Here is a 20,952-nt window from a genome sequence, read left to right on the forward strand (position 1 = left end):
GTGGGTGGATGCGAGTGTGTGTGTGGGTGGATGCGAGTGTGTGTGTGGGTGGATGCGAGTGTGTGTGTGTGGATGCGAGTGTGTGTGTGGGTGGATGCGAGTGTGTGTGGGTGGATGCGAGTGTGTGTGGGGGTGGATGCGAGTGTGTGTGGGGGTGGATGCGAGTGTGTGTGTGGGTGGATGCGAGTGTGTGTGGGTGGATGCGAGTGTGTGTGTGGGTGGATGCGAGTGTGTGTGTGGGTGGATGCGAGTGTGTGTGTGGGTGGATGCGAGTGTGTGTGTGGGTGGATGCGAGTGTGTGTGTGGGTGAATGCGAGTGTGTGTGTGGGTGGATGCGAGTGTGTGTGGGTGGATGCGAGTGTGTGTGGGTGGATGCGAGTGTGTGTGGGTGGATGCGAGTGTGTGTGGGTGGATGCGAGTGTGTGTGGGTGGATGCGAGTGTGTGTGTGGGGATGCGAGTGTGTGTGTGTGTGTGGGTGGATGCGAGTGTGTGTGTGGGTGGATGCGAGTGTGTGTGTGGGTGGATGCGAGTGTGTGTGTGGGTGGATGCGAGTGTGTGTGTGTGTGGGTGCGAGTGTGTGTGTGTGGGTGGGTGCGAGTGTGTGTGTGTGGGTGGATGCGAGTGTGTGTGTGGGTGGATGCGAGTGTGTGTGTGGGTGGGTGCGAGTGTGTGTGTGTGGGTGGGTGCGAGTGTGTGTGTGTGGGTGGGTGCGAGTGTGTGTGTGTGGGTGGGTGCGAGTGTGTGGGTGGGTGCGAGTGTGTGGGTGGGTGCGAGTGTGTGGGGGTGGATGCGAGTGTGTGTGTGTGGATGCGAGGGTGTGTGTGTGGATGCGAGGGTGTGTGTGGATGCGAGTGTGTGTGTGGATGCGAGTGTGTGGGTGGATGCGAGTGTGGGTGGATGAGAGTGTGTGTGTGTGTGTGTGTGGATGCGTGTGTGTGTGTGGATGCGTGTGTGTGTGTGGATGCGTGTGTGTGTGTGGATGCGTGTGTGTGTGTGTGGATGCGAGTGTGTGTGTGTGGATGCGAGTGTGTGTGTGTGTGTGTGTGGATGCGAGTGTGTGTGTGGATGCGAGTGTGTGTGTGGATGCGAGTGTGTGTGTGTGGATGCGAGTGTGTGTGTGTGTGGATGCGAGTGTGTGTGTGTGTGGATGCGAGTGTGTGTGTGTGTGGATGCGAGTGTGTGTGTGTGTGGATGCGAGTGTGTGTGTGTGTGGATGCGAGTGTGTGTGTGTGTGTGTGGGTGGATGCGAGTGTGTGTGTGTGTGGGTGGATGCGAGTGTGTGTGTGTGTGGGTGGATGCGAGTGTGTGGATGCGAGTGTGTGGATGCGAGTGTGTGTGGATGCGAGTGTGTGTGGATGCGAGTGTGTGTGGATGCGAGTGTGTGTGGATGCGAGTGTGTGTGTGTGGATGCGAGTGTGTGTGTGTGTGTGTGGATGCGAGTGTGTGTGTGTGTGGATGCGAGTGTGTGTGTGTGTGTGGATGCGAGTGTGTGTGTGTGTGTGGATGCGAGTGTGTGTGTGTGTGTGGATGCGAGTGTGTGTGTGTGTGTGTGGATGCGAGTGTGTGTGTGTGTGTGGATGCGAGTGTGTGTGTGTGTGTGGATGCGAGTGTGTGTGGATGCGAGTGTGTGTGGATGCGAGTGTGTGTGGATGCGAGTGTGTGTGGATGCGAGTGTGTGTGTGTGTGGGTGGATGCGAGTGTGTGTGTGGGTGGATGCGAGTGTGTGTGTGTGTGGGTGGATGCGAGTGTGTGTGTGTGTGTGTGTGGGTGGATGCGAGTGTGTGTGTGGGTGGATGCGAGTGTGTGTGTGTGGGTGGATGCGAGTGTGTGTGTGTGGGTGGATGCGAGTGTGTGTGGGTGCGAGTGTGTGTGTGGGTGGATGCGAGTGTGTGTGTGGGTGGATGCGAGTGTGTGTGTGTGTGGGTGGATGCGAGTGTGTGTGTGTGTGGGTGGATGCGAGTGTGTGTGTGGGTGGATGCGAGTGTGTGTGTGTGGGTGGGTGCGAGTGTGTGTGTGTGGGTGGGTGCGAGTGTGTGTGTGTGGGTGGGTGCGAGTGTGTGTGTGTGGGTGGGTGCGAGTGTGTGTGTGTGGGTGGGTGCGAGTGTGTGTGTGTGGGTGGATGCGAGTGTGTGTGTGGGTGGATGCGAGTGTGTGTGTGTGGGTGGATGCGAGTGTGTGTGTGTGGGTGGATGCGAGTGTGTGTGGGTGCGAGTGTGTGGGTGGATGCGAGTGTGTGTGTGGGTGGATGCGAGTGTGTGTGTGGGTGGATGCGAGTGTGTGTGTGTGTGGGTGGATGCGAGTGTGTGTGTGGGTGGATGCGAGTGTGTGTGTGTGTGGGTGGATGCGAGTGTGTGTGTGTGTGGGTGGATGCGAGTGTGTGTGTGTGGGTGGGTGCGAGTGTGTGTGTGTGGGTGGGTGCGAGTGTGTGTGTGTGGGTGGGTGCGAGTGTGTGGGTGGGTGCGAGTGTGTGGGTGGGTGCGAGTGTGTGGGTGGGTGCGAGTGTGTGGGTGGATGCGAGTGTGTGTGTGTGTGTGTGGATGCGAGTGTGTGTGTGTGGATGCGAGTGGGTGTGTGTGGATGCGAGTGGGTGTGTGTGGATGCGAGTGGGTGTGTGTGGATGCGAGTGGGTGTGTGGATGCGAGTGTGTGTGTGGGTGGATGCGAGTGTGTGTGTGTGGGTGGATGCGAGTGTGTGTGTGGGTGGATGCGAGTGTGTGTGGGTGGATGCGAGTGTGTGTGTGTGGATGCGAGTGGGTGTGTGTGGATGCGAGTGGGTGTGTGTGGATGCGAGTGGGTGTGTGTGGGGATGCGAGTGAGTGGGTGTGTGGATGCGAGTGGGTGTGTGGATGCGAGTGGGTGTGTGTGAGTGGGTGTGTGTGTGTGAGTGGGTGTGTGTGGGTGCGAGTGTGTGTGTGGGTGCGAGTGTGTGTGTGGGTGCGAGTGTGTGGGTGGGTGCGAGTGTGTGTGTGGGTGGGTGCGAGTGTGTGGGTGGGTGCGAGTGTGGGTGGATGCGAGTGTGGGTGGATGCGAGTGGGTGTGTGTGTGGATGCGAGTGGGTGTGTGTGTGCATGCGAGTGTGTGTGTGTGGATGCATGCGAGTGTGTGGGTGTGTGTTGGTGTGGGTGTGTGTGGGTGCGAGTGTGTGTGGGTGCGAGTGTGTGTGGGTGCGAGTGTGTGTGGGTGCGAGTGTGGGTGGATGCGAGTGGGTGTGGATGCGAGTGGGTGTGTGTGTGCATGCGAGTGTGTGGGTGTGTGTGTGGGTGGATGCGAGTGTGTGTGGGTGGATGCGAGTGTGTGTGTGTGGGTGGATGCGAGTGTGTGCGAGTGTGTGTGTGGGTGCGAGTGTGTGGGTGGGTGCGAGTGTGTGGGTGGGTGCGAGTGTGTGGGTGGATGCGAGTGGGTGTGTGTGTGGATGCGAGTGGGTGTGTGTGTGGATGCGAGTGGGTGTGTGTGTGCATGCGAGTGTGTGTGTGGATGCATGCGAGTGTGTGGGTGTGTGTGGGTGCGAGTGTGTGTGGGTGCGAGTGTGTGTGGGTGCGAGTGTGTGTGGGTGGATGCGAGTGGGTGTGCATGCGAGTGTGTGTGTGTGCGAGTGTGTGTGTGTGCATGCGAGTGTGTGTGGGTGGATGCGAGTGTGTGTGTGGGTGGATGCGAGTGTGTGTGTGTGGGTGGATGCGAGTGTGTGGGTGGGTGCGAGTGTGTGGGTGGGTGCGAGTGTGTGGGTGGATGCGAGTGTGTGGGTGGGGATGCGAGTGTGTGTGTGTGTGTGTGTGTGGATGCGAGTGGGTGTGTGGGTGGATGCGAGTGTGTGGGTGGATGCGAGTGTGTGTGTGTGTGTGGGTGGATGCGAGTGTGTGTGTGTGTGTGTGTGGATGCGAGTGTGTGTGTGTGGATGCGAGTGTGTGTGTGTGGATGTGTGTGTGTGGATGTGTGTGTGTGGATGCGAGTGTGTGTGTGGATGCGAGTGTGTGTGTGGATGCGAGTGTGTGTGTGTGTGGATGCGAGTGTGTGTGTGTGGATGCGAGTGTGTGTGTGTGGATGCGAGTGTGTGTGTGTGGGTGCGAGTGGGTGTGTGGGTGCGAGTGGGTGTGCGGGTGCGAGTGTGTGCGGGTGCGAGTGTGTGCGGGTGCGAGTGTGTGCGGGTGCGAGGATGCGAGTGTGTGGGTGGATGCGTGTGTGTGTGGATGCGAGTGGGTGTGTGTGTGCATGCGAGTGGGTGTGTGTGTGCATGCGAGTGTGTGGGTGTGTGTGGGTGCGAGTGGGTGTGTGTGTGGATGCGAGTGGGTGTGTAGATGCGAGTGTGTGGGTGTGTGGATGCATGCGAGTGTGTGGGTGTGTGGATGCATGCGAGTGTGTGGGTGTGTGGGTGCATGCGAGTGGATGTGTGTGGGTGTGTGGATGCATGCGAGTGGGTGTGGGTGGATGCGTGTGTGGGTGGGTGGATGTGTGTGTGTGGGTTTGTGGATGCGTGTGTGTGGGTGGGTGGGTGGATGCGTGTGTGTGGGTGGGTGTGTGGATGCGAGTGTGTGTGTGTGTGTGGATGCGAGTGTGTGTGGATGCGAGTGTGTGTGTGTGTGTGTGAGTGGGTGGATGCGAGTGTGTGTGTGGGTGGATGTGTGTGTGTGGGTGGATGCGAGTGTGTGTGTGTGGGTGGATGCGAGTGTGTGTGTGTGGGTGGATGCGAGTGTGTGTGTGGGTGGATGCGAGTGTGTGTGTGGGTGGATGCGAGTGTGTGTGTGGGTGGATGCGAGTGTGTGTGTGGGTGGGTGGATGCGAGTGTGTGTGTGGGTGGGTGGATGCGAGTGTGTGTGTGGGTGGGTGGATGCGAGTGTGTGTGTGGGTGGGTGGATGCGAGTGTGTGTGTGGGTGGGTGGATGCGAGTGTGTGTGTGGATGCGAGTGTGTGTGTGGATGCGAGTGTGTGTGTGGGTGGATGCGAGTGTGTGTGTGGGTGGATGCGAGTGTGTGTGTGGGTGGGTGGATGCGAGTGTGTGGGTGGATGCGAGTGTGTGTGTGGATGCGAGTGTGTGTGTGGATGCGAGTGTGTGTGGATGCGAGTGTGTGTGGATGCGAGTGTGTGTGGATGCGCGAGTGTGTGTGTGTGTGTGCGCGCGCGAGTGCGAGTGTGTGCGCGCGCGAGCGAGTGCGAGTGTGTGCGGGCGCGAGGATGCGAGTGTGTGCGGGCGCGAGGATGCGAGTGTGTGCGGGCGCGAGGATGCGAGTGTGTGCGGGCGCGAGGATGCGAGTGTGTGCGGGCGCGAGGATGCGAGTGTGTGTGGGCGCGAGTGGGTGGATGCGAGTGTGAGTGTGTGTGGGTGGATGCGAGTGTGTGGGTGTGTGGGTGGATGCGAGTGGGTGGGTGTGTGGATGCATGCGAGTGGGTGGGTGTGTGGATGCATGCGAGTGGGTGGGTGTGTGGATGCATGCGAGTGGGTGGGTGGGTGGATGCATGCGAGTGTGGGTGGGTGGATGCGAGTGTGTGTGTGGGTGGGTGGATGCGAGTGTGTGTGTGTGTGTGGGTGGATGCGAGTGTGTGTGTGTGTGTGTGGGTGGGTGGATGCGAGTGTGTGTGCGAATGTGTGCGCATGTCTGAGTGTACTTTATAAGAGTGGGTGTTTGCATACCAATGCACACACAGTGACCACGTCACACTGAAGCCTCTGTACTCATTGTGACCAGCTGAACTAACTGAGAGCTTGTACAGCATGACTGTCACCTTTATTATTTTCTACAATTTCCTTTCTTTCTTTTTTAGATTGCTGCTGTCATATGACTCCATCAAATTCTGAGTATGGAGTGATTCCATTGAAATATTTGGCTAATGTGAGATGGGGGCTGTCGAATAGATACAAATATATACATACGCTTTAAACTTATTTAGGATTGAGCATTGGTAACTAGCACAAAATCTTAAACATAAAGTAAATAACGGGGCAGTCACATTCCACTCTTCCTTCCATTAACTTCCATTCATACATACGCAAATGCTAGAGACGGGGAACGCAAGCTTCGCACGAAGATGTTCCGCATTTCAAAGAATTCCAAAGTTCAAGTTTGGTGAACTGACCTGCGTATTCGTATAACGTGAAGACATGACCAATAGAAGATTGACACGTTAGGGTGTGACCTCTTCAGAGCGGTTATAGCAGTGTCGCACCATCATGTTTTATGCCGTCCTATACAACGCAGCTTTAAAAGGAAAATATAAAATCAACATCAAAAGAGAAGTTGTCTAGATTGCAGTGTCATTGCATACAGGAACAGATGGTATATTTTAACGTTGGCGTGTGATGTCATATCCTGTCCCCGCCCATATTCGCAGCTGTGTCCGAAGAAATTTGCTGAAAGTCTAGCGTGACCACTGCTTAATGCTGTCCTTTTTTTTTTTAAAAAAGATCCTCTCTGCAGCAAAATATTGACATCCAGCACTCTGTATTTAACTATTGTTGTCCATTTAATGTATATTAAAGAGAATTTTCATCTATTAAATCCTAAATGGGAATGTGCAGCAATTTGTAATGTATTTATTTATATATATTTTCCATTCAAAGCCCATCTGCTCAGTAAAATGAATAGCCTGATAACGATTAGCTTAGAAGGCCCTTTCACACATTTGAATGGCCTGTGAGTAAAAACAAAAGTGTTTCTGTCATGAGCTCAGCCTCTTTGAGAATCTCACGGCTCTCGCACAAAGAACTCCTCTTTGAATCAAGATCTGCACCTGCTACTAGCCACGCTACCATTGAGGACGCATTTGCTCAAGCACACACACGCAGACTGTCTCACACTCTCTCTAAGATCTACATGTACTACTTTCTGTCTGTCTTTCTGGTTATACTGCCGTTCGGACGCACTGGACAGCATTTGCAATGACTTTAGATCTGTTAAATGTCTAGTAGGGGTTTAAAGAAAGATCTGCAATCTGTCCATCTGCACAAAGTTTTTTATTATGAACTGAAGTGTACGTACGTACGTGCGTGTGTGTGAGTGAAGGTGGGAGGTGAAAGACTTGTTGTGGTCTTCCTATGAGTGGAATTTCTGATGCTGGAGGTGTCGAGCTGAATGGCACTCTGTCAGCTTTCTGAGTAGTGCATTCTGTACTGCCAACATTTCTAACTCCTGATGTGACCCTCCCAGGCGCCGTCCATCATGGCTTTCCCTGCCACGACACCCACAGGCATGATGGGATACGCAGTGGTAAGTAGCATCAAGCATCTTGGATGTTAACAGAATTCTGTACACGATTTTGATCAGTTAATTTATAATGCCACTCTCCTTTATTTTCTTGTTTTGCACATATTGACTACATAGTATGTAGAACAGGAAGTTTTACAAGTGCCATTGTGTTCTTGTAGAATGGTGTTTAATCTTGAGGGCAACTGGCCATGGTGCTACCTAATATAATGGTGATTTTTGGCAAAATGATCTCTTATAAATGAGAAGCCTTCCAAATAACATGTCCTGGAGACTGTAAATAACCTTATTCTCACTCTCCTTTTCCTGGTATTGTGCAGTAGGGCAGTAACCTACTACAACTTGAAATAAGTAGCTAAATATAAATGGTTAATTATTTAAAAGCGTTGCTGGATAACCTTCTACCTGCATATTGATTAGCTGCTGTTCCGCCCTCAGTCTCAGCAATGCGGAGGCATGAAAGGTGCAGAAAATGCTCCGAAACGAAAGCACCTCTTCATAGTGACACTCCATCCACTGTTCATACATTTCAGCTTTTGTACCTAGATTCATTAAACATTAAAAGGTTCGCACTTTTCTTGCACCTCGCTTGTTTATGCTGGTTTCTAGAATGAATTGAATAGGAGTGTGTGGGTGTTTGTGGGAGCCCAATTTGAAGTCAGGAGCCATGCATTTTGCAAGGTGACATGATGCCATTTTCTCATTCTTGTGTAATTGTACAGTGTTTCTCAGTAAAGATTGAAGATTGGAAAGATTCAACTTCTGAGTTTTCCAGCATGAGCCACATATTCTAGCTAATGTTTAACAGAGTAATGTTGGCAACATGCTGGTTTGTAGCTCTGCTTCTTCACCTATGTAACCTCAGTGCTGTGATGCATTTCTCCATTTTACACACACGCACACTAACATAACATTTTAAGGGTTTCCCCTCAGAGGTCAAAAGTGAAGAATGTAAATGTATCCCCCCTTTTCTCAAATATATATATATATATATATATATATATATATATATATATATATATATATATATATATATATATATATATATATATTAATTTTATAAAAGAGCTAGACCGATTTTTAAATGATTTATTTATTTATTTATTTATTTTTAGAACCGATGCCGATCCCAATTATTTGCATGTTTATGTCCCCGATAACAGATATGCAGAACTGATATTTATTTATTTATTGATTGATTGATTGATTGATTTATTGCTTTACTTCTGTTTTTGACACAATGATAACACCGCCACTGAAACAAACCATTTATCACAATTTTGTCAATTTCACTTCCTCCTTGCATACAAATAAAACTCTTATTTATACGCCAATAAATAGAAGGGTCTGAAAGAGTGCAAAAAATAAAGTGCACTGTTACTAAAGTATTTTATTTTTTTTAAATAAAAGCTTTGATGAGGTAAACAGATTACGTGACTGAGTTTGTCTCTATCTCTGTGCACCACGCTGCTTAAACAGCATATCAAACATTAAATAAAGTTTATTAATTAAAGCAAAGCAAGTATACTTGATCTGTGTGTACCATTGTTGAAACGTCTCTCCACAGATACATTGGTCCTGCGCGCAATTCTCAAAAAGCCCACAAGATAGCACCATTTATCTATCGGTGGCTCCGATATTACAAAACCGATATCCAATTATGGAAAACTGCTTAAATATCAGGGAAAATATCCGTAAAACCTATTATTGGTCAATCTGTTTTGTTTTTGTTTTTTTTTTATCAGTTTAGTTCAATTGAAGGTTAGATGTCTCATATTTGCCAGTGTTGGAATGAGCTAATTAACCACAAAGATGGTTTTCATAAACATTTGCCCTAATCTTTACCAGGGGTGTCAATAATGATGGTGCTGGCTATATAACTGGTAAAATGGGCAATGAGTGGCAGTACAGGGAAAAAAAATTGATTTTCATTGATTTTCTTTAATTTTATTTAGTAGACAGGAATTTGTTCAAATTGATCATAAGGCTTGGTGTTTATGTAATGGACTACTTAACTGGAGAGCTCTGTGATGTCCTTTTATTTCCTACACTTGTGTGAGCTGTTTTGAGTATCGCTTAACTTGTAACTGGAGTTGGATGAAGGCAGAACAGAACAATTAACTCAGCTACAACTCTATGAAACATCTGTTTTTTAGTACATACTGTATGAACCCACACAAAACAGGGTGTTGTCTGTGAGCATGACGGATGTTGAGTGATGTAAATGGTGGTGAAAACAGTAACAGGAATCCATTTTTATATTTGACCTGAGGTATGGGGTTTGAGCCAGAGGTGTCTTGTGTAATTATTAAAAATAACAGTCTTATTTATGAATCCTTTCACGTTATACTTCGACAAGCAGGACCAGTAACCGAACGCAAGTACCCATGCTTTAGAATGATAATGAGCTGCTGTCATTACTATGTTCATGTCAACCACATGAACATAACTTTGGTTTTGGGAGCAGTTAGCAGGACTTTGGTTTAAGCAGCGTTAGAAAAATATTAAATATATTTCTTTTCTTCTTGTTTGTTGGTCCAGCCAGCTCAGATGGCTCCAGTGACCATGATGACACAACCTACCATGATGTACACGCAGCCTGTGATGAGGCCGCCTAACCCTTTCGGCTCAATCTCAGGAGCGCAGGTAAGCACATGTGACTGCTTTTGGACTTGCTGCCAAGCTGTTAACCATTGCACCATGCCACAAATGTTATGGTCAAGTCCCAATGTGGTTTCCCAGAGTAGACAGTAGAAATCCAATTATTCACTGTATTTCTCCAGTCTACTCTGTCAAACGTGAGCACACTGCACTTCACCTGGATCTCCCTGAAGAGATGCTGCTGTCTGAATTAATGGAATTCTATTCGTTGAGCAAAAGCAGCTCAGAACATTTGAACCTGTGTTCAGAAAGCAGTGAATGAACCTCATGTATCTGCATGTTCCATTACAGGGCTCTTCTGAACAAGGCTAGCATGGATGCATTGAGATATGGCTACAGATATACATTCCATTTCAATCTGTAAAAGCAAAACAATGCTAATCCTGCTGCTATCATGCCACCTTCTCATCTCTGTAGTATGCTACTGTAGTGTGCATACTTAAAGAAGCAGACCTTTCTCTGACCTTAACACTTGCAGCTTCATTTTCTAGCCACTCCGGCTCTGTGGTTTTTCTCCTCCGTGTGTTTGTGTGTGTGTATGGCCTCCTTGACACTTTCTCGTTCTCTCTGAACTAGCCCTCAGCTGCCTCTAGTCCCTCAAGTCAGAGTTCTCTCATGCCACCAGGACAGGACCCCTTTGCACAGCTTTCTCTCAAGGAGTTCCTTTAGGGACACTTTTAGGTACAGCATGCCTGGGCCATGTTTGTATGTGCTGCATGTTAATAGCACTGGGTCTGCTTCTATTAACAGCCGCCTTATTGTCTACACCCTGTTTACTTTAGAGTTCACTTCTCATTATAAATAAATCTAATACACTTTGACATTCCAAGTTTAAAAGCATATCATTTCTGAATATCTCAGACTTTGTGTTGTGTTGCTGCTAATTTTTTTTTGTTGTTGTTGTTGTGCTTAGTTTCACCCCATGTGATTCAGTGCATTAGTCATTGCCTAGTCTACCATTATGCAAACACTTGTTTTCAGTTCACCTCATGACTGTGGTGTTTGGTCAATAAGATGAAATGTGGCCATCTTATTACTATTGTTTTTGATATTATTATTATTATTATTGTTATTATTATTATTATTGTTATTATTATTACCATTAGCTTACACCATTTTCATGACAATTGATAAATCAGACCAATTATATTCTATTACACTATTCACAATTTCACCCCAATGAACTTTTCAACATTTTATAGTGTTACAAGCTGGAATGGAAATGGATTTAATTGGATTTTGACAGTGTGTATAACATTTGAAGGTGCTTGTTTTTATTGTGACTCACTCACTTGCTCACTTTCAGAAACCACATTGTGTTGGTCAGGATCACATTGAATCTGCAAAACACCCTAGATGGGATGCTAGTGCATTGCACAGCACACATTCACACACACACACACACACACACACACCCACACACACCCACACACACCCACACACATACACAGACATTCACACCTAGGGGCAATTCTTAGCCAGTCCAACTATTGCCATGTTTTTGGGATGTGGGGGGAAACCACACAGTACTGACAACTACAGATAGCTCAAGAGAGTAACTATAGCTCAGGATTGAACCTGGGACCCTGGAGTCTGTCATCAGCTTTGCACATCTGGCTCATGATATATTTGACAAAATTTCTCAAGCTCTGTCAGATTGGATGGAGACCATTGGTGAACAGCAATTTTCAAGTCATGCCACAAACTTAATTGGAATGTGGTCTGGGATTTGACTGGGTCAGTCTAACATTCAGGTTCTTGGGTTTTGTGTCATTGCAGTGTAGCTTTGGCAGTGTATATATACACACACGTTGTGATCTTCCACCCCAGTCTCAATTATCTTGCAGTTTGGAACAGATTTTCATCTACGATTGCCCCCACATATTTGGCTCCATCCATCTTGCCCTCAACCCTGACCAGTTTCCCAGTCCCTGCTGATGAAAAGCAGCATCCCCACTACATGATACTACCACAGTCATACTTCAGTGTGGGAATTGTGTTCTCAGGTTGATGAACAGTATTGGGTTTATGCCAAGGCCAAAAAGTTCAATTATAGTCACATACCTTCTTGGCAAACTCCAAATTTCATTGAGCTTTTTTCTTACCACTCTGGTCATTGTCTGGGCTGTGGTTGTCCTATGAACAGCTTTTTCCATTTCAGCTATGGTTCTTTACAGCTCTGTCAAAGTTACCTTCATCCTTTTGGTTGCTTTTATGTTTATTTGTAAATATTTTTGTAGACTATATAGATTTTTGATATTATGGCTATTTCATGTAGCTTCATGACACACAATCAAAGTTAACTCCATTTCATGTCTAGGATGTAACACTACAAAATGTGTGAAAGTTCAAGGGTGTGAATACTTACAGAAGGTGCATTGAATGTCAGCTTTTTTCTTTTCTTTTTTTTTTTTTTTTAACCACCTGTGGTGCTCCACACAGATTTGGGCAGCCCTGAACTGAAACTGTAGTAATGCGGTTCTGTCCTGTTCCAGATGCAGTTCATGTGAAGCGAGTGTTGGCTCCCTGAGGACGAATCACACGGTCTCCAATCTCAAACCTTTAATCTGTCCCCAGTTCACTGTTTGACTCTGCGCTCAAAGTGTGGCCCCAGCACAGGAAACTGACCCGGACAGGAAACAGGGTGGGCGGGTGGGCTTTGGGGTGAAGGGGTGGTGTATGATGAGACTTAGCAAGTCTTTTGTAATTTGTCTAACAGTAACACAGCTGCAGGTTTTTTCCCCTGGCCCAGACTGTTCCTGACTGATTAGCATCTGTAAAGCCACATAGGTAATTTCCAGGTAGGGAAGAGGGATGTAAAGACACATTGGGAACATTACACATTTCAAATTTGAATAAGAGACCAGGTTGGGGCTGGCATTATTTCTTTCCTTTTTTTTTTGTCCTGATCAGCCATCATGATTTCCCTAATTTAACCAGCATCCTTAAGATTTGGAGACTTCAGTTTGTATTATGATTTTGTTAATTATTTTTTCATGTTATTACATTTGCAGTAGACATTCCTTGTGTATTGTTTGTATTTATTTATGATTTACCCACTGAAGACATAAAATTATGACCTTATCAATCTCTTCCTTAATGAGAGGTGTGTAGGAGTGAATATGCTTTCGTGTGTATGGCTGCAGAATTAGATTTTGAGAGTGGGTGTGTTGAGAGAAACATTGTAAAGAAAATGGAAAATAAAAATCAAACCACCTGTAAACTGAATCACAGAGCACTAAGTATTCTTTGAACCCCGTTCCTTCCCTCGTGCAATTATTCGTAGTACACAAACTCACCCCCTGCATAATAAATTATCTATCTATCTATTTTGTAAGGAAAATGGGAGGAGAGTACACAGTTTATGAACTCACATGGTTACTTCTGTGCCTAATTTTTTTTTGTTTGTTTGTTTTTGTTTTTCCAAGGGAACATTTATCAGACTGGTATCATTACATTTGTGATTCTGCAGCATTGCTTAGGGGAGGAGCTGTTTTGCTTTATGCTTGGCATGTCATTATTTTTACACTGACAGTTATACAGCTGCCTTTCCAACTTGAATATGCAAAGTAGCCTTCATGCTTGGGCCATCTTTCTTCCACTGGCACTAGGGGGCGGTCTTCGCTGAAGTAGGAACACAGGGAAATGGGTGTGTATGTCGCAGGTTGCTATCATCAGGGTGGGATTCTTAGTGTCCTTGTAAATTAACAGTAGGAGCAGTAGAACATGGGAAAGGGAAGCACTGTTGATCGGTGCTTTGTGTAAATAAACCCAGACCCTGTCGAAAAGGGGAGCATGAAAGATGGTCCCAATATGAAGTGATTCTTTCCATTGACTTAACATACTTGCTGCATTGTCCCTGCAGATTCTATTTTTTGTTTATAACTATATAAAATGTATGTGAGCAGAACTTGGTTGATTTTCAAATAAAAGAGGAGCTTCCACAAGAGCCGTGTGTTTTATTTATAACGGTCTTACATAGGACTATGGGTGTTATTCATTTTTGCTCCATACAATTATAATTGTATTCATGTATTGTTTGTTACAGATTAGGGGTGGACAAATCATAAACCTATTAGCTAGTCCATCACGCAAGTAAAAGCTCTACTGTGCTCCCCAGGCCCATGATTTTTCTTTCCTGGATAGCTAACTGACTAGGCTAAAAATGGTAAGTGCAATAAGGTGTATGGTAAGATGAATATATAAATTCCTAGGTAAGGGAGGACTTGGTGTAGCCATAGTCCTTATCCTCACTTTTAAATTTTATTTATTTATTTTTAAAGTTTATGATTGATTGTGCCCTCGACAAAATGTCAGCAAGCCATTGGCCAATGTTTTATACATAAACAATAATATCCAATATAATCTTTTAAATAAAGTTGTCTGACTAGCAGCTTTATTTATTTATATAAGCAACTCATGATTTATTTTGGTGGATCTGGGTGGCATTAATAATTAATGACAATTGTGGGACAAATTTTCATTGGAAAAGAGGGAAATGTTTCTTTTTTTTTTCCTCAGACTTTGCAAACAAGTGTTTCACATGCATTTTCACACATTGGACATTACCCATGCCATAATCCTTTCCTAATCTTTACAACGTATCTTAGAATAGAAATGGTTCTGTAGAGCATAGACTAGGGCTGGGCAATATTGCGATAAATGACTACGCAATAACTTTTTCTGAGATACCATTGGTATGGTGATTGTATTTTTTAAATGTGTTTAATAATTACAAATTAAATGATACCGAGTGTATCGTACAAATGTCCTCGGGTATCATGATATATTTTTATCTGAGTGCATTGTGTATCATGATATTTTTGTCATATCGCCCAACCCTAGACACACTGTTTGCACTTTCACTTTTTTTTTTTTCGTAGAAATTTATTAGATTTAATTGTGATAATTTGCTATAAATTAAGGTGGCCACTGAGTACTTTTAAACTAGCCCAATTTGGCATCTGTCATTAACTGGGTTGATGATGATGATGATGATGATGATGATAATAAATATAGCTGCAAGCAGCAATAAACCAGTTTAAAACCAATTATCGACACCATGAGCAGCAAAAGAAGCTTTGTGGCATGTTCTTGGTTAGTGCCCGATGAACGGTATATGAGGGGTTAGAAAGTTTACTTTTTTCTATCATAAAAAAAAAACATTTATTTAAAAAACAAAAAGAGCTAATTTTGTCCAGTATGTGATGCTGTTCTGAAACGGTACAGGAAATCTGGACATGATTGCTATCATGCAGGAAAGTGTTCCAAGAGTTATAAACCAAAAAAAAAAAACATATCCTGACCAGTAGGGCGGCAGTGTGCCGAAACTCTGCAGGTAACCTAAGAGCCTAATGTTGATGACACGTACCAACTTTCGTCACAATCCCTCAAAGCGCTGTGGAGATACAGCCTCAAGTTCAATTTTGAGCGTTCTTCAAATTTGTTGAAGCGGTATTCGAAAATGGTATGGTTTAACAAAATTTTGTGAATAACTTTTTGTTGTGAGTGCCTCAAGATAATGCAGGCTGATTTTCGTGCAAATCGTACAAACGGTCTAAGAGGAGTATGAAAAAGTATGTTTTTCAGAAAATTCAAAAGGCTGGAAAATGAAGTCAAAGGGTCCAATCGAATCGTCTTGAGTCAAGGAATCAGACGAAAGAATTTTGTTTCTAGGACTCGTGGTTCAAGTTATTACCATAAATGTCTGCAACTTTGGACAGTTGGTGGTGCTAAAGGGATTGAGTTAGAGACTCCAAATTTGCTGTATTAACAGATCAGATTGTCCTCTATCTGTGTACCAAATTTAATAACTTTCCCCCAAGTGGTTCTATGGGCTGCCATAGACTTCCAGAGCAGAAGAAAAAGAATAATAATGATATAAATAGCAGCATTTTTAAAAAATCATTAGTCTTTGTGAAGATTTGAGTGGCTGATGTAAATTTTCGGGTTCTGCCCCTATAGACATGCCACCACTGAACAGAGTCATGCAAGAGTTCTACTGTCAGCCAGATCACACCTCAGCCACAATGTGTAGTGCAACAGGCAGTGGGGTTCAGGACAAGTTGCTAGTGCTGTAGTTACAGCAATTGAATTTAAATGTACATAAAATACATTAAAATACTTTCTCTGGTTGCTGAATGAGAAAACAAAATGCTGGTGACTACTAGTCCTCTGCGTCTACTTGTCCACCAGGCCTAAAAACTAATAGCTCAAGCCGTTGATTTGTCCACCCCTGCATGTGTATATGCATTCATAGAGTAAAACCACTTGATGTTCTAATCATCAGCTTTCACAGTCATGGAAATGAAATGTTTGGTAGACTTTCGTAGCCAAAAATGAAAAGCAGAGTTTAGAGTATAACTATATGTTTACTGGAACTTGTTGCGAATGATATTTGTTGTGAGAGTCCCATCTTGTGCCTGGATCTGGCCTAGCTGTATTAACTTGTCCAAATCTTCAGGGTCAGATAGCAAAGGAGAAAGGGGCATGGCCTGGCCAACGACAATCAACAGCTTCTGCTCCAAAGGGCCCAGGTGCAGCGTTTCCTACAGACACACATACACAAGGGCTCACTTTCTGGTCACAGGAACAAGGCGAGTCAGTGTGTCTGAGTAATGCCAGACCCATCTATATTCCTGCCAGGCAATGAGGAGAATTCAGAGTTTCCACACTTCACCTACACATCACAGCCTGGGCCACAATGAAGATATGAAGTGCATTAGTACATTTAAGATTTTGCATACATCTGACTAAATAAAGTCTGAATCTCATTTTATTTCTCAGAACTTGCCTAAAGGTAAAGAATATATACATTCAGTGTTGTGTTAATCATTATGCTGCTGAGATCATGTCCACAGTAGTTGCTATAAACCTGATTCTCTAATTAAATGGTAAATCTTTTGATCATCTGTTCAATCTTTGAGACTCTTATTATAGGTGTCATAAAAGTAATTGCCCTCTTTATATGTGGGGTAATTGTAGATGATGTCTGTTATATATGGAGAACACATTAAAGTAGAAACAAGACTCCAGTGACCTCTGTTTCTGTTTCTGCAAAGTGCTGCACCTACAAACTGAATGGTTTCAATTTTAACTGACAACAAGCGGGTTTTATTATGCAAAAATATTCCTGTTTCAAATTTCTTGTATTTAGAAAGGCAAAGAACTCACCCTGAGGTCGCTCTGGATGCCAGACAGCAGTGCACCAAGATGGTGAGTAGGGGAGGAGGGCTTGCAGCTGTGAACTATTTCATCTTCCTCCAACTCCCCAGACTGCTGGTGCTGTTCCCTCCCAACTTCCGCTACGTTGTTGGTGAGAGAAAAGAGGTGGGGGTGGGGGTGATTAACACGGATTGAAGGAGGAGATGTTGGTATTAGATACCACAATGATGCTTATCCACACTAGGAAGTGTCCAGCTACAACATGCCTAATAAGGTCGGCATTCACTGACTCTGTTTCACTGATAAAGTCATTTATCTTAAGCGAGAACTGAGTTAGAGGATGTCACTCAGACCTTATCCAAAAACTGGTCTGAGAGCTGTTTAGCTAACTTCATTCATCTGTAAACAGCTGCTGGTGCAAGTGTCTTGATCGAGTTGATTCTACTTCACAGGAGTTCCTATAGTCTTCAGTAAATGCATATTTATCAGTTCAACTGCTAAGTATATCTGTTCAGTAATAGTTGCAAGTGCTTAAATGCAAAATAAATTCAAATATAAGATCTGTGGCTGATGTCATGGCAGCTGAATTGAAAAAACAGCCAAAAAATGATGAAAATCAGATTCTGAACAAAATTTAGTTTCCTGCCAGTACTGTGCTTGAGGACAGAGGACAAAGTTTTAAACAGATGGCACGCCCTAATAAAAATGCAGTATTTTTATCAAACTAAATATAGCTAACGGAACTAAACTTACTGAAGTAATCAGAGATTGTTTTCCCAACAACTTCCTCCTTCCTCCCTCCGGGGTTCGAATCCTGCCGGGGCCATGTATGTGTGGAGTTTGCATGTTGTACCTGTCCTCCGGGTATTCCAGTTTCCTCCCCCAGTCCAAAGACATGCATGGTAGGCTAAAGTGTACCATGAAAGTGTCTGTAGTGTATGAATGGGTGTGTGAGTGTGTATGTGATTGTGCCCTGTGATGGATTGGCACCCTGTCCAGGGTGTACCCCGCCTTGTGCTCGATGCTCCAGGTTCCCCGTGACCCTGAAAAGGATAAGCGGTAGATGGATGGATGGATGGATGGATGTCTGCAGTTTCCAGAACTACACATAGCTGAAAATGTCAAGATTTCATCATAGAAAGGATTTTTTTTCCATTCTGACACACATCTAGTAAACTGTTAGACTAATGGAGCCATATTTGTTTATTTTTGTCAGCTGAATATTCTTTTGAATGAGAATCTTAATAATGTTAGTTGACACAAAGTTTATGTTTCCTACTAGAAACTGGCATATTGTTGTCAAAAAGACTTTTACCTTGAAGGCCTTGCTCAGTAACTGTACTCCTAGCGCCCTCTTGTGGTCTATAATGTGTAACACTAGGAAAAGCTATGTGAGTTTATATGGAAGGATCACCTGTTCTTTCAGGAAGGCTGAGTTTTTGGATATAGTGGATCTATTTCTTTAATGGAATCACTCCCCTTAGTATTGATTTCTGATTAATAATTAGCCATGCGCATTGATATGTTGCTTGCTCTTGCTCTGGTTAATACACGAGTTAACTTTACCGCCGAGTGTCTCCTTTATTTTTCTCAAGTTGTAGTCTAACACAAAGACACAACAAATTGGCGACGAGTGAATTGCGAACCTGAATATCGCTGGATACACGGTTATGAGATGCCAGATGGTCTCCGGAGGAAAAGAGGAGAGAAATAGTGAATCACGGCAGGCAGTCACTGCTAGCGAAAGGGTTGCGTGAGTAACATTAACTGTGCATGGCACGCAGTAAAAGACGCTAAAAAGCTAAAGTGGAATTAACACAATGGCCTTCGTCGGGAAAATAGATGAGTTCGACAGCGCTAATGAAGACTGGGAGGCGTATATTGAAAGGGTCGAACTGTATTGTGAAGCGAACGATGTGGATGCAGAGAAGAAAGTTTCTGAACTCCTTAGTCTCATGGGGACTAAAACATACAATCTTTTACGCAACCTAGTAACCCCTGCAAAGCCAGCAAGCAAGACATTCAAACAAATTGTTGACCTCTTACAAGGTCACTTGAACCCCAAACCACTAGTGATAGCGGAAAGATTGAGATTTCACAAAAGAAACCAGTCAAGGGAGGAGAACATTTCTGAAGACATGGCAGAACTATGCAAACTTTCACAGCATTGTGACTTCAAAGAGGGACTTTCTAATACATTAAGGGACAGACTGGTATGTGGCATGCATTGTTCGAGCACACAGAAGAGGCTATTGTCAGAAAAAGACTTGGACTTGGAAAAAGCACTGGCCATTTCAATGGTAACAGTAGCCAAGGATGCATCGGAGCTACAAAAGAAGACTGTAGAAAATGAAATGCACAAAATGTCCCTACGTGGTGCAAAAAGGCAGAAATGTTATAGGTGTGGTAAATCCTCTCATGATACAAATGATTGTTGGTTCAAGGAAAAAGTCTGTAGAAAGTGTCACAGACAAGGCCACATAGAACGAGTGTGCAAAACAGACAAAAAGCACGGCCAAGAAGGAAAACCAGGTAAAGACAAAGGTTTCAAATACAAAACTAAACAAGTGCACAAAGTGTCTGAATGTGAAAACATATCAGAGAGCACAGGCTCTGACGAAGATGATCTGTCATGCCTAGAATTGCATAGCATGACTGAAACGGACAGGAAAATAATATGGATAACAACAAATGTGTCTGGTGTAAACAAAATGGAGCTGGATACAGGCTCAGCTTTGTCTGTAATTTCTGAAGCTGTCTACAACAGACTGTTTTTCAAGCTACTGTTAGAAAAGACCTCAGTCATGTTAAAGACATACACAGGTGAAAAGGTGTCTCCTAAAGGCAAACTGAAGGTAGATGTCACATATGGTGGCAAAACACAGCAGCTGGAGCTTTATGTGTTGAAAAGTGGAGGGCCAGCTCTTTTTGGATGGGAGTGGTTGAGAAAAATCCAGCTTGACTGGTATACCATCAAAGCCCTCAACATATCATCAACAGGTCTTAACAGCATAAACTGTAGCTCTAACCAAAGACTGTCACAGCTCCTGAATGCTAATGCAAAAGTGTTTGAAAAGGGCATTGATGAATTTAAAGGCATGAAGGCGAAAATTGAATTAAATGAAACAGCGACGGCAAGATTTCATAAAGCACGTCCAGTGCCCTATGCACCACGTCCTAAAGTAGATGCTGAACTTCAAAGCTTGGAGGCATCTTCCATTCTCTCCAAGGTTGAGTGGAGTGATTGGGCTACACCCATCGTGCCGATAATCAAGAAAGGGAAAGGTGGAGGTGTTCGCATATGCGGGGACTTCAAAGTGAGCATTAACCCTGTACTGCACATTGTGCAGTACCCCCTGCCACAAATTGAAGATATTTTCTCATCTCTGGCAGGAGGGAAGAAGTTTTCAAAGGTTGACTTGTCACAGGCATATCTTCAAATGGAAGTTGAGGAGTCAAGCAGGAAGTACCTAACCATCAACACTCATAAGGGACTGTACCAGTATAATCGTCTTGTGTTCGGTGTGGCATTGGCTCCAGCCATTTGGCAAAGAGCAATGGATCAGGTTCTTCAAGATATACCAGGGACACAGTGTTATCTTGACGACATAATAGTGACAGTCAAGAATGATTAAGAACATCTCCAAAACCTCAGCAAAGTGATTACCAGGCTAAACGAGTATGGCCTATCGGCAAAGAAAGAGAAGTGTGAGTTTTTCAAGAGTGAAATCTCATATTGTGGACATGTCGTTGACAAACATGGCTTACACAAATCACAGGAGAAAGTTGAAGCTGTGCTCCAGGCACCTAGACCGGAAAACGTGTCACAACTTAGATCATATTTGGGCCTTGTAAACTATTATCACAAATTTCTCCCAAATCTTGCTACAATGCTGCACCCACTTAATGCACTGTTACAGACAGCAACAAAATG

General features: G+C 44.7%; 1 protein-coding gene across 8 annotated transcripts in view; it reads left to right on the top strand.

Moving 5' to 3' along the window:
• picalma (phosphatidylinositol binding clathrin assembly protein a) overlaps positions 1 to 13,801 on the top strand; it is a 59,778-nt gene extending 45,977 nt beyond the window's left edge. For 6 of the 8 annotated variants that reach the window (XM_053644847.1, XM_053644851.1, XM_053644850.1 and 3 more), the window contains 3 exons: positions 7,137 to 7,196; positions 9,735 to 9,839; positions 12,350 to 13,801. In XM_053644847.1, the coding sequence (XP_053500822.1) occupies positions 7,137 to 7,196; positions 9,735 to 9,839; positions 12,350 to 12,364 (180 nt within the window). In that variant the 3' untranslated portion in view covers positions 12,365 to 13,801. The other 2 variants (XM_053644853.1, XM_053644854.1) reach the window with 2 other exon arrangements.
• The last annotated feature ends 7,151 nt before the right edge of the window (positions 13,802 to 20,952 follow it).

The sequence above is a fragment of the Ictalurus furcatus genome, chromosome 16 (assembly GCF_023375685.1).
Source record: "Ictalurus furcatus strain D&B chromosome 16, Billie_1.0, whole genome shotgun sequence".
Classification (NCBI taxonomy): domain Eukaryota; kingdom Metazoa; phylum Chordata; class Actinopteri; order Siluriformes; family Ictaluridae; genus Ictalurus; species Ictalurus furcatus.